Source organism: Schistocerca cancellata, chromosome 4, assembly GCF_023864275.1.
Source record: "Schistocerca cancellata isolate TAMUIC-IGC-003103 chromosome 4, iqSchCanc2.1, whole genome shotgun sequence".
Classification (NCBI taxonomy): Eukaryota; Metazoa; Arthropoda; class Insecta; order Orthoptera; family Acrididae; genus Schistocerca; species Schistocerca cancellata.
In genome coordinates, this window is record NC_064629.1 from 529,416,791 (window position 1) to 529,429,300 (window position 12,510).

Consider the following 12,510-nt stretch of genomic DNA (forward strand, 5'->3'; position numbering starts at 1 on the left):
GGTATTACAAAGGTTTTTAAGATGGCGGGAACTGGACCTTTTCTTGTAGCTACTTAAAAGTGGCCATTCTCCCTAGCCTCATTCTAGCAAATATTAGCAGTGTAACAGTTATAAACTACACATGATCTGTTGAATACCTTTCACTAGAAGGGCTAAAGAAGAAGATAAATGAAAAAAAGAAGCTATAGCCTTTCTGCATACAAATTATTTTGTATGGGTAGCAGCAAAACCGAGGTTGGTGAAACACCTCAGGCTGCACAAGACTCCTAGTTTTCACCAAGGTGTTACATCATGGATCTCAATACCAGTAAACTGAAGGAAGAATGGGAATCTGATGATGAATTAATGTGTGCTACTGGATATAACCTTTTATCCATTGATTCTGCTCCTACAGTATATTTATAGCAGCATGATCCACAACAACCATTCTATGATAAACATATTTCCCAGAGATCAGTCATTATGCTGATATTATACCCTGTGACATCAGTGAGCCATACAGGACTTGATTTTGCACTTTCTCATTGTCTGATATCTTTTCACTGTCTGCACAATACTGACATTTTTATCACACAAGAGAGGAAACTGCAGCACCACATTGTACACCTCCTCTTTACAGTCATAATTACATATCATTGAACACTATTCTACACATCCTGTAAGTTTTAATTCATGCAGGCTCTCTGTATTTTACGATCTTTGTAACTGAGACTGGAGGCTTATAGAGGAGCTTTGAATATATAAAATAGGTCTGAAGTCTGTTGGCAAACTTGAGAAACTCATGAGAGATGTTTTTTGAGTGTTTGGATATTAGAGTGATTTGTTTGGATCATAACACAAAAAGTAATATAGCCTATGCTTTCAGAAACATGTGATTCATGTTCACTTTGTCTTAATTTTCCATATACATTTTAACAAATTACAGCGCTGTGTCCAGCACATAAAATGCAGAATACTTCAGCCTGATTTTGACAATAAATGTGTATATCAATAAATAGTGAATGACTTGTATAGTTGAAGCACTGATGCAGGGAGCCTAGCATCTCTCTGATTGTAAAATAAATACCACTTATTTTTCCCATAATAGTTTCTAGGAATATGTTTTCAGTCTTGACTCCATTTAATAAAAATTACCTTTTCATTTTTCAGTAATGTATTATTTCTGTACATTGTTTCAGGTGGTCACAGCACATTCTTTGCTTTGCTCAATACTTTCGTGCACATCGTAATGTACTTCTACTACATGGTATCTGCAATGGGTCCAGAATACCAGAAATACATCTGGTGGAAGAAGTATCTAACTACAATGCAAATGGTAAGCTGATGTCTTATTTGACATCCATGTCATTTGACACAGACATACATGAAGAACTTACTGTCCCCTTCTGCTTCAATGTAATGAGTTAGATCCTAATGAAATGACTCACAGTGGAAAGACTGAACTAACATTTACAATATGTATTTCACTATAATGATAAAGATCAAGAAAAGTACAAGAAGGATAACAAAGTGATTGTGAATTTCCTGTCTGAAAGAAATTCAGCATCAGTGATTTCATACAGACATATACAGTCACTATAAAATACATGTGAATATCTTATAAAAAACATTAAATGTGTAACATTAAATATTCAAACTCTACAAATAAGGTAAAAATTGTGTGATAAATCATGGTAATTATTTACATAAAACTTATTTTAAATGGGATTAGAAAGTATAAAATTATTTCTCCTAGCCCCATACAGATTCCTAATCCCATACAGATAGTTCTGCAAATTTGTGATTGTGCATTTTAATAGCTATAAAAATACTAGTAAGATTTAAAATGAAAAATGTGGGATGCATGCAGCAGATAATAGTGATAATCAGGAATTCAGATGGCAAGATCTGGGATAGGGTCACCCTAATGGAAGGATTGGGGTTCCCACATAACTGCTTCAGCATTCATCATGTTTAATACATCACTTGCCTTTATTAAAGTCAAATGAGTTTTAAAAACAATTAACAGTAATATTGACTGAGCAGACTTTAGAAAAATGACTTTTGAACAGCTACCACTACTTATGAGCCACCAAGCATTAAGTATACACCAAAAGTACAGCATTTTAAAACAATTAACTACTGTTAATAAAATTCACAGAACAGTTTTTTTGTCAACTACATGACCTTTGAACAGCTGTCATTAATATGAACCCACTGTAACTCAGTGGACAGGAAAGGTACAGAATTTTAAAAACAATTAACAGTCACTGAAGAGTAAGTTACAGTTAACCAAAATTCTCTAATCAGATCTTAAGCAAATGATTTTTAAACAGCTGTTATTAATAATGAACTCACTGTCATTCAGTAGTCAGCAAAATACTGAATTTAAAAAGTGAAAGTTAATCAAAGTTCACTGATCAAATTATCAGCAAATGATTTTTAAACAGCTGCTATTAATTATGAACCCACTGTCATTTAGTGGACAGCAAAATACAGACTTGTAGAAATGATTAACAGTCATTGAATAAGCAGCTACAGTTAGCCAAAATTCACTGATCATGTTTTAAACAAAACACCTTTAAATAGCTGCTATTAATTATGAACCCAGTGTCATTCAGTAGACAGCAGGATACAAAATTTTAGAAACAATTAACAGTCACTGAATAAGCAGCTACATTTGGCCAAAATTCTCTGATCAGATTTTCAGCAAATGACATAAACAGCTGGCATTAATTATGAACCCACTGCGATTCAATATGCACAAAGTACAGAATTGTAAAATCAATTAACAGTCACTGAATAGTCTGATTCACTGATCAGATATGATTTTTAAACAGCTGCTATTAATTATGGTTGTTGGTTACTTAAACCCCACTGGGCTTGGGCAGATGGAGGCGGGGGGAGAGCAAGAGGTAAGAACATACACAGAAGTTACTTAACTTGGACAGGATGGCCACCATTCTTCCACTCCTTAAACCTGCAAGATACTGGACTCCTTCACTAGTGTCAAACTGGACACATAACCTCCATGTCACTGGTGTGTTTTGCAAAATATCATGCCCACTCATGCAAACCGCTTTGTAGGGCAAGCAATAACTGACAGTCAAAGCCAGGCTTAATGCATAAATTGCACTGAAATTCAATTTAAGGGGTCTCATATTTGATTCTATTAGGACAGAGAGGTCTAGGGGCAGACCAAATCCCAATAGAAGCACGAAAAAGTCTGGGAGAACAGGGAACTGATATTCTCAGGGATTTAATGCAGAAGATCTGGAAAAGAGAAAGAATGCCGCATGTGTAGAGAAGCAATATACTGGTTCCCATATATAAGGGGAAAGGGGTATCCAAAACTGTGACAATTATAGAGGGATAAAACTTATGTCCCCCACAATGAAGATCTGGGAAAGGATAACTGAGAAGAGGTTGCATCTAGAAACTGAAGTATGAGAAGAACAGTTTGGATTTATGCTGGGAAGAGGAACAACCGATGCAATATTTGCACTAAGGCAACTGATGGAGAGGTACAGAGAAGTGCAAGCTGAACTGCATATGGCCTTCATCAATCTTGACAGGGCATATGACAGAGTGCCGAGGCAAGAGATATGGAGATGTCTGAGAAGAAAATGCCTGCCAGAAAGTATATCAGGGTGGTAGAAGACATGTATGAATTTGCAATGACACAAGTCAGGAGCAGTGAAGGTGCAACAAAGGCATTTCCAGTGAGAATGGGACACCAGGGATCTGCTCTCAGCCTGTATCTCTTTGACCTTTTCATGCATGTACTAGTCAAAAATGTGAAAGAAGAGGCACCTTGGAGCATGATGTTTGCCAATGATGTTGTAATCTGTGAACCCACCCAGGAGGCACTTCAAGACAAGCTTGAACGATGGAGAAAAGCTCTAGAGGAAAGTGGAATGAGAATTAGCAGGGTGAAAACAGAGTATATGTGTACAAAGGATGCCAAAGATCTATACATTAACCTGCAAGGAGAACAACTGATGCTGGTCAAGAAATTTAAATATCTAGGCTCTTACATGCAAAGTGATGGAGGACTGGAGGCCGAAATACAGTACAAGATAAATAGTGGGTGGATGAACTGGAGGAAACTGAAGGAGTACTGTGTGATAAGAAGGTTAGCTGCAGAATGAAAGGAAAACTTTAAAAGTCTGTGGTGAGGCCTGCAGTGCTGTATAGTGCAGAAACTTGGCCAATTACAAAAGCCCAAGAGAAAAAGATGGAAGTGGCAGAAATGAGAATGTTAAGGTGGATGAGTGGGGTGACATGAAAGGATAGACTAAGGAATGAATACATCAGGGGAACAGTGAAAGTGGGGCCCGTAGGGAAGCAGATCCAAGAAAGTAGACTAAGATGGTGTGGACATTTGCAGAGAAGAGTTGAAGACCTAGAAATCGAAGGATCAAGGAGAAGAGGAAGACCGAAGCTGAGATGAAAAGAGAAGGTAGCAGGAGACCTATGGGAGAAAGGATGGCTCGGAGAAGGAGGATAGGCATTGATGGAAGAGAAGGATCCAGCATAGCAATGCCGACCCCACATGATGTGGGAAAAAGGCTGAGATGATGATGATGATGATGATGATGATGATTAGATCGGCATTCAGTAACTCATATGTGGTATATGTGTGTAAGACCCATAATAGTCATTCTGTTAATGCTACAATACAGCAAATACTCTCCCAATCATCACTATCATATCAGTAATTGTATAGTAGATGTTTGCAAATATGTAAGTAAATCACACTGTTCATGTTTCTGGCATATCTGAGTTCATAATTAAGTTGAGTAGTGGTATTAATGGGGTGAGAGCATAAATTGTTAATAAGATACCATTCTCGCTGATGTTGGTGCCATGTACATGGTGTGCCTTATGATAATGCAGCCTGGGGTCACAGACATTTTATCCACAAGCCAGTTAAAGGCAATTTCTATTATATACTGTTTGAAGCCTATTAAACCTTTTTATACACCTTTTAAATGGTTGGCTACTGCAGTAGAACAGTGCACCAGCTCATTGGATAATCAATGTCCAAACATATTCTTATAAGCAGGGCTGGCCTGAGAACATTTTTTTCACATGAATTACTTATCATTTGGCACCGTCCCCCTCCCTGCTTTTCCCTCAAACATGTTCATCTGTATCAGTGATTGTGAAATACACTGCATACAAATGTTGCACATGGGTACACCTGGCATCCCCCTCACCTTGGCGCCCCAAGTCACCGCTACTAAATGTGATATGTACTGTATAGAAATCTCACAGTTGTGGCACATCTGGCACCCTCTCAGCTTGTAATTGCTAAATTAATGTCATGTAGTCCTTATGTGCTTCATCAAGTTATAGGTACATATCTTGTGATGTTTGTCATGTTGATGTACAGGGTGATTATAACTAAAGTTAAACTTTCAAAACACTTTTGAAATAACACCACTGGTCAGAATGATGTCAAATTGCAATGGAGTATTAATCTAGAAGGGGGAAAACATATGGCAGAAGAAAAAAAAAGTGTGAAAATTGATCAATAGATGGTGCTGTATGTGTCACAATATGTAAATAAAAACACCTGTCATGTGCACAACCCACTGAAGTTGATATAAACATGCCAGGTACAAGGCTTTTCCTCCTTTCGCATCTGCGTCATTCGTCATGACTGTCTCTATGCAGGATCGCGTTCTGTTTGTGAAGCTGTATTGCAAGAATGGTGACTGTGCACACGCTGCTCTGCAGATGTTCCAGACACTCAAGGGTTTGAAAAACAGGCATTGGTCCATGGATCTGGAGGAAATGATTCAGAAATTTGAAAAGACAGGTTCTTTTGGTGTGCAACCTGGTAGAGGGAGGAAACAAATTGTTCGACATAAGTGGAAGCATTGGTCACAGCAGGGCAGGATGAGATGAGTGGTGGTGTGCAAATGTGTAGTGCATGGAGAATTGCCCAAACATTGGACATACCCATGAGGACAGTGTGTAAAATCCTACGAAGCATCCTTCTGTGCTATCCATTCAAAATTACCCATGTGCACTAGTTACGTCCTGTTGGCCTGCCAGCAAGAGAGACTTTTGCTTTAGAATTTCTTGCTCGCATGGAAGTGGACAATGATTGGCTGCAGAAGGATATGTCAATACACAGAATTGTCAAATATGGGCAACAGAAAATCCCCACACAAATCAACTAGTACCACTTCATCCTAAAAAGGTCACTGTGTGGTGTGGGTTTATGGCATCATTTATCATAGGGCTATATTTTTTTGAAGAGACAGGTGCTTCCAGTCCTGTTAGCTGTACCACCACTGATAAGCACTATGAGTGTCTTTAGTGCAACCACATCATTCCAGCTCTCCAACAGTGTGGATGTATGGATGGGATCATTTTTATGCAAGATGGCACCTGATCGTAATCCATGTGACTTCTGGCTGTGGGGCTATCTGAAAGATGTTCTGTTCATTGTTCCAATTGCAAACTTAGCTGCATTGAAGGCACACACTGCACAACACATTCCAAACGTGAGCGTGGAAACACTTCGATCAGTTGTGGAATGTGCTGTTTCTTGGTTTCAACTTGTTGCAGAAAACAGTGCACAGCATATTGAATATATTTTGCGCCAGTCACACAGATATTAATAATCCAATTTGATTTTGATTGATGCTTTTTATGTGGTTTTTGGCCTCAGGAAAATTAGAAACCAATGTGATTGAAGCTTTGTATGCTGGTTTTGGCCTCAGGGCAATTAAAAACCAATGTTATTGATGCTTTTTATGCGGCTTTTGGACTCAGGACATTTAAAAACCAATGTGAGTGATGCTTTTTATTTGGTTTTTGACCTCAGGATAATTAAAAGCCGATTTTTCCCATCTGATGGGATATGACCTTGCTGTGGTGGATCGGCTTACATAACTAACAGTATCACACTTGCACACCCATACACACTGAGTAGTACAGTTTGTTTAATGTGAAATGTACACCTTAGGCATTGTTGTATGATTCTTTTGTCATTTGTAGTCAACCACTATTAAATTATGATGCTTACACCACCATCTATTGCTACATTTTGTAACTATTTATTTTTCTTCTGCTAGACATTTTCCCCCTTCTCCAATAATATTCTGTTGCAATTTGATGTCATTCTGACCAGTGGTGTTATCTCCACAATGGTTTGAAAGTTTAACTTTAATTATAATCACCCTCCATATTTAAGACTTATGTAGAGAGAAAAGTTCATAAAGCTCTGTTAGTATTTATTATTTATTGTTTCTTTCATTTTGTTTCAGGTGCAGTTTGTACTCATATTTGCACATCAGTTCCAGTTACTGTTCATAGACTGCAATTATCCAAAGGCATTTATGGTTTGGATAGGCCTGCATGGTGTAATGTTCCTCTTCTTGTTCTCAGATTTCTATAGAGCAAGCTACACTAAGAAAGTCAAGGATGAAAATTCTGGAGCCTGCATGGTTAGTATGAAATTTCTAAAACAAATTACAGCTATAGCTTTCCAAAGGTTAAGATGTGTTTCACATCCTTTGGATTAAACAAAATATAAAGAAGATTGCAGACTAGACAGAATTATCAACAGTGAACATTTTTCTGGAATATTGTGAAGTTGTGATGTGATCAAATATGAAAACATAGTTCAATTAATTAAAGTTACTTCAATGATCTGGCAGACAAAAATTATGTAATACGGAAGTGAACACTACATTTTATGATCACAATTGTATCTTTGCTTACACATGACTGTGGCAGCTCCCATATAATTTTTTTGACAAAACTTAATAAATGATTCAGCCTGATGATCTCTTTGACAATAGTTCATTAAACCATAAAAAGAAGGAGAAACCCCCACAATTTAAAAAATCTTTTATAATCAAATCTTTATTTTTCATTCAGAGACGTTTACTGCTCCGTCATCAACACTAAAACAGTGTTCGCATTGTGTACCTTATGATAACTATGAATGCTAAAGATATGTCACAGACATCACAAATAGTTACCTTCATTGAAATGGTTATACTAATTGGAAAATGGGATGAACACCATTATGGCCCCTCTTTCTTGTTACATTACATTACTACTTACCAAAGGGGATATTTTGCATATTATTACCAAAAATATAAAAAAGGAGCATTCTGTTACTTTGTTTTCAATTATTATTGTCTTTAACTGAAGCCTAGTTTATGTCCATATCATGATTCCTCCATGCTTTTGACAATCAGATCAATTTCACATTTTTCATAACTGTAGGAACTATTATATACTTTAGAAATTATTTTTAACTTCTGTCTTAGCACCTACACATCTTGAACCTTCCACAGCAAGAGTTATTTATAATTTGCAAATATGGCCTTCAGAGAGTTTCCATTCTTTATCATTTGATTGATTATGATCAAAATGTATAAAAATTAAAATTGCTAATACAGTTTTCTTTCATAGTATCCATCAATAATTCAGGACTTCCTCCTGTGTACAAATTATCTACTAATGTGCCATGTTATGAAAGTTACTATATGCCTTTTGTGTGATTGAGGTGTATCCTATCATAATAATGAACATCAGGATAACTTTCACCTAGTATTTGTTCTGTTATCAGTTTATATTAGACAGAAGCTATGAAATGCTCAACCCTTCATTAAATCATCTTAAGGAATTCTCTGATATAGACTCTGTCAGAAAAGAACTATTTTTAGCTTAATGTGTTAATGTTTCTTTCTTTTTCGTGGCAATTTCTAACACCTAAATATTGTAACCTTGAGTAAAGCATAAATGAATAAATTTCGTTATTATTATGAAAATGAATTCTTCCAGTCCATATGTGGCATAACAACAAACCAGTGCTTAACAGTATTGGTTTTTATTTTTAAAAAAACTAAAATTGCAACCAAGACTGTTATTAACCAATAGTAATAAAAATGAATCATTCTGTAGAAATCTTTTGCAATGAGTACTGCTTCATCAATGATTAAGTGTGTGAAAGTTGTAACATTTTGAAAATGCTTTTTAACTGTTTTCTTTTCTTTACAAAGTGTTTGTGTGTTTGTTGAAAAAATATTACAACAGCTGCGAACTTTACATAGTATCTTAGAACCATAGTGTTTTCATGTCTACTTCATCATGGTGTGCAACAATACTGAAGCTATAATTGATAATCATCTTTTAGGATATTTAATGCTGCAGTATGGATATATCGATATTTCTCCTAGTGAACAGTTATAGTGTTTCCAACAACAATAGCTTCTGTATTATATAGAATGTGTGCAGAAACAATATATCATTTTTCTTTTTTTTCTAGCCTCTTGATGATCAGAAGAAGAATACAGACAGCAGTGCAAATGGTATTGCAGTTAATGGAAAAGCCCAGCAGATATCTGATTACGCAAATGAATACTCAAAAGCTTATTCCAACTGTTATTCCAATGGTGTAAACAATGGTTATATGTCAACGGCAAAACAATCGCTGACGCAACGTGCACAAAAAGGAAAATAACAAAACATTTTTGGAATGGTTAGGTTCACAGCTACAGTAGGTCCATGAAGAATCAGCATGTAAGGAACCTCAGTCACCTATTGCCCTTGTGTGAACTTCCTTACTGCCATGCGGAATCTTCCAATAAAAGTGCTCCAGAAAAACATGTGTGAGAAATGAGCAAAGAAGAACCATGTGACTATTAGTTCTGTTATTGCCGAAGACAATGAGCACTTGTTGTTGCTCAGTTGTGCCTACTCAGGGTTTCAAAATAAATATTTTCAGCAGAACAGAGAGAGCAGACTTTGTTTCATGAGTGCCATTTGAAACACTTGCCTTACATGTTGTTTGCTGAAAACGTGGTGTTAATTGTGCCTCAAGAAGAAAAATTATAAAAGATAAAGAGCACTTAAATTGTCCGTTACATTTTGCTATATTTGTCTTTTACAGCTCATAGTTAGAAGCCTAGAATACCTACATTTTGTATGTTACATTTAAATCTCAATTTTTTTAATCTCTGGAGGTTACTTAATTTTTATTCTCATTTCAGAAAATGTTATATGTAATACTTAAAACATAGTGCCCATTGAGCAGTTTCCCATTGAGAGTTGATTGTCAGCAATGTTTAGACAACGAAAGTAGCCTTCAACAGGCGTTGTTGTAATCATAATATAAGGATGCTATATTGTTGCTGATTTTAACTGTCTGGGACCAAGAATATCAAGAATAACTTTGAAAGTGTTTCTTGTTGTAATGTTTAAATGAAAGCTTTACATATAACTGGCAGCATTAAAGTGATATTAAAACACTTAATTATACAGAACACCTACAGATATGTTATATATTGTTTTCAGCATATTTTGACAATAATTGTCATTATGTCTGTTCAGTTTAATCAGAGAGACTGTTGCAGTATTGATGAAGTTTTCTACAAATGGATTGTTGTGGTCTGTTTTCACATATGTTTTATTAAAATTAGTTGATTACACTAAAGTACTTCATTATAATGAAAAATGGTTTTCTGCCAGTTTGTATTTGGTAAATGATCCGTAATATTATTTTGTTGTTGACAATGATTGTGTGTCTGTATGTATCTGTATGTATATATACATATATATATATATATATCTGTTTGTGGTTTGTGTGTGTGTGTTTGTGTGTGTGTGTGTGTGAGAGAGAGAGAGAGAGAGAGAGAGAGAGAGAAAGAGAGAGAGAGAGAGAGAGAGCATCTTTGTCCGAACATATGAAAAGAGAAAGAGAAAAGGGAGTATAAAACTGTGTGTATGTACATAAATATGAACAGATATTTTTGTACATAATTTAGGTTCAAAAGAGTTTTGAAAAAATAAAGCATTATTTACAGTTGTTTGTACCACCAATCATATATTTTAGTCCTGTTGGAAACAGGCTGTTCATAATATTGTCTTTATCTTGTGTCTCATTGTAAAATGTGGAAAGATGCAAAAATGCAGATAAAACTGTTACTCTGTTCAATAAATTCATGATCAAACTTGTTACTTGCAGTCATATTACTTATAAGCAAATTTCATAATTTTGTCACTGTAGTTTTGGAGGTATGAATTCCTTTTCTTACTTTGCTGACAAAAAATTGTTACATAATGTGTGAAATGTTATTGAAACTACCCATTAAAATAGATTTATTTCAAAGTTTTATGAACAAATATGTGTGTTATAAATGGAGAGCAGATAAAATAGGAGAAACTAATAGCAAAGAAAGATAACAATTCATTGTATATCGGTACTCGGTGCAGATGCCAGAGAAGCTAATACAAGAGAAAAATAGAAAAGGCAGTCATTATCAAAACACTAGCACCAAGCAAAGGTTACCACAGTATCCAGCATATAAAAAGACATTGACAAGCAAATGTTTTCATAAACATATAATAAAAATGGAAACAGGAGAGAAACAAAGTTGAATGAGATAATGTGGAAGAATGAGACAGGAGAAAAGGGGGAAACAGTATAGAATGCCACAGAAAAAGAGTACTGAAGAAGGAAACAAGACTATCTGACTTATGTTTACTACCTCACATGAGAAATTTGTCAAAATAAAATAAATAATCACAAGCATGTGAAAGAAAATAAGTTTTCCTGTTGCTGGCCTTTGCCTGACCTGAAAGTGGCTCACCAGACTAGTTATAGGATGACATATATGTTAACACGGACACCAAATATGGCTAAACTCTATATTATTTTACATACACACATACAATACAATGCCGTGTGATACACAATTAGAAACACAAAATACATAACACGTGAAAAGCCTAATTCCTAATTTAGACATCAAGAGGAAGGTGGAGTGACTGAATCAAGTAGAATGATAAAGACTTTAAGGGTGATATGATGGGTTACTGAAAAACTGAAAACATAGAAATTAAAGTGAAACAGACTGAAGTAACTTAATATGGTTATGTATGTTTGGTCATGTTCTACATACATCTTTCTCTGTAAGGAGTACATTAATTTCAGAGTTTCTTTCACCATATTGAAAAAATAATTATATTCCCAAGGTATGAAGAATAACATTTATGCTCTCATAAATCATCTTTGAAAGGACTAGAAAAACTGTAGTGCATGGGAAAGGACAATGTTTGTAATAGGCTCAGTTACAAATTATGTATCTGAGTAATAAGAATCATAATATGATAGGAGCTGACAAGGTGGACTTCCATATGACATAAAGTCATCAAACTGTGAGGCTGATGAGGAGTTCAGTAGAGGTACAAAGTAAGGTATTTGTTGTGGTGGTGGTGGAGGGGAGCATCATAAAGGAATTTATTGCTCCATTGGGGCTGTCATGTAATGGAATTTGATACAGTGCTGTGACACAAGATAAGTAGTCTGTGGAATGTAAACACAGTTAGAGCAAGGTCAACATGGGTTAATTTATACCACAAACTGGTGTGTGTTTTGTGATGCAAGTGTGAGTACGCATAGTGAACATTCTCAAAAATTGAGATTTAGGTGTTCTTGACAAATATACCATCAGTACCATCACATATGAGAATCACATTTCATGAATTTCTAAAGAA

General features: G+C 35.6%; 1 protein-coding gene across 3 annotated transcripts in view; it reads left to right on the forward strand.

Moving 5' to 3' along the window:
- Nucleotides 1-10,971, forward strand: part of LOC126184520 (elongation of very long chain fatty acids protein AAEL008004-like) — a 647,799-nt gene extending 636,828 nt beyond the window's left edge. For all 3 annotated transcript variants that reach the window (XM_049926915.1, XM_049926917.1, XM_049926916.1), the window contains 3 exons: nucleotides 1,179-1,315; nucleotides 7,266-7,445; nucleotides 9,281-10,971. In XM_049926915.1, the coding sequence (XP_049782872.1) occupies nucleotides 1,179-1,315; nucleotides 7,266-7,445; nucleotides 9,281-9,475 (512 nt within the window). In that variant the 3' untranslated portion in view covers nucleotides 9,476-10,971. The remainder of the gene's footprint in view (nucleotides 1-1,178; nucleotides 1,316-7,265; nucleotides 7,446-9,280) is intronic.
- The last annotated feature ends 1,539 nt before the right edge of the window (nucleotides 10,972-12,510 follow it).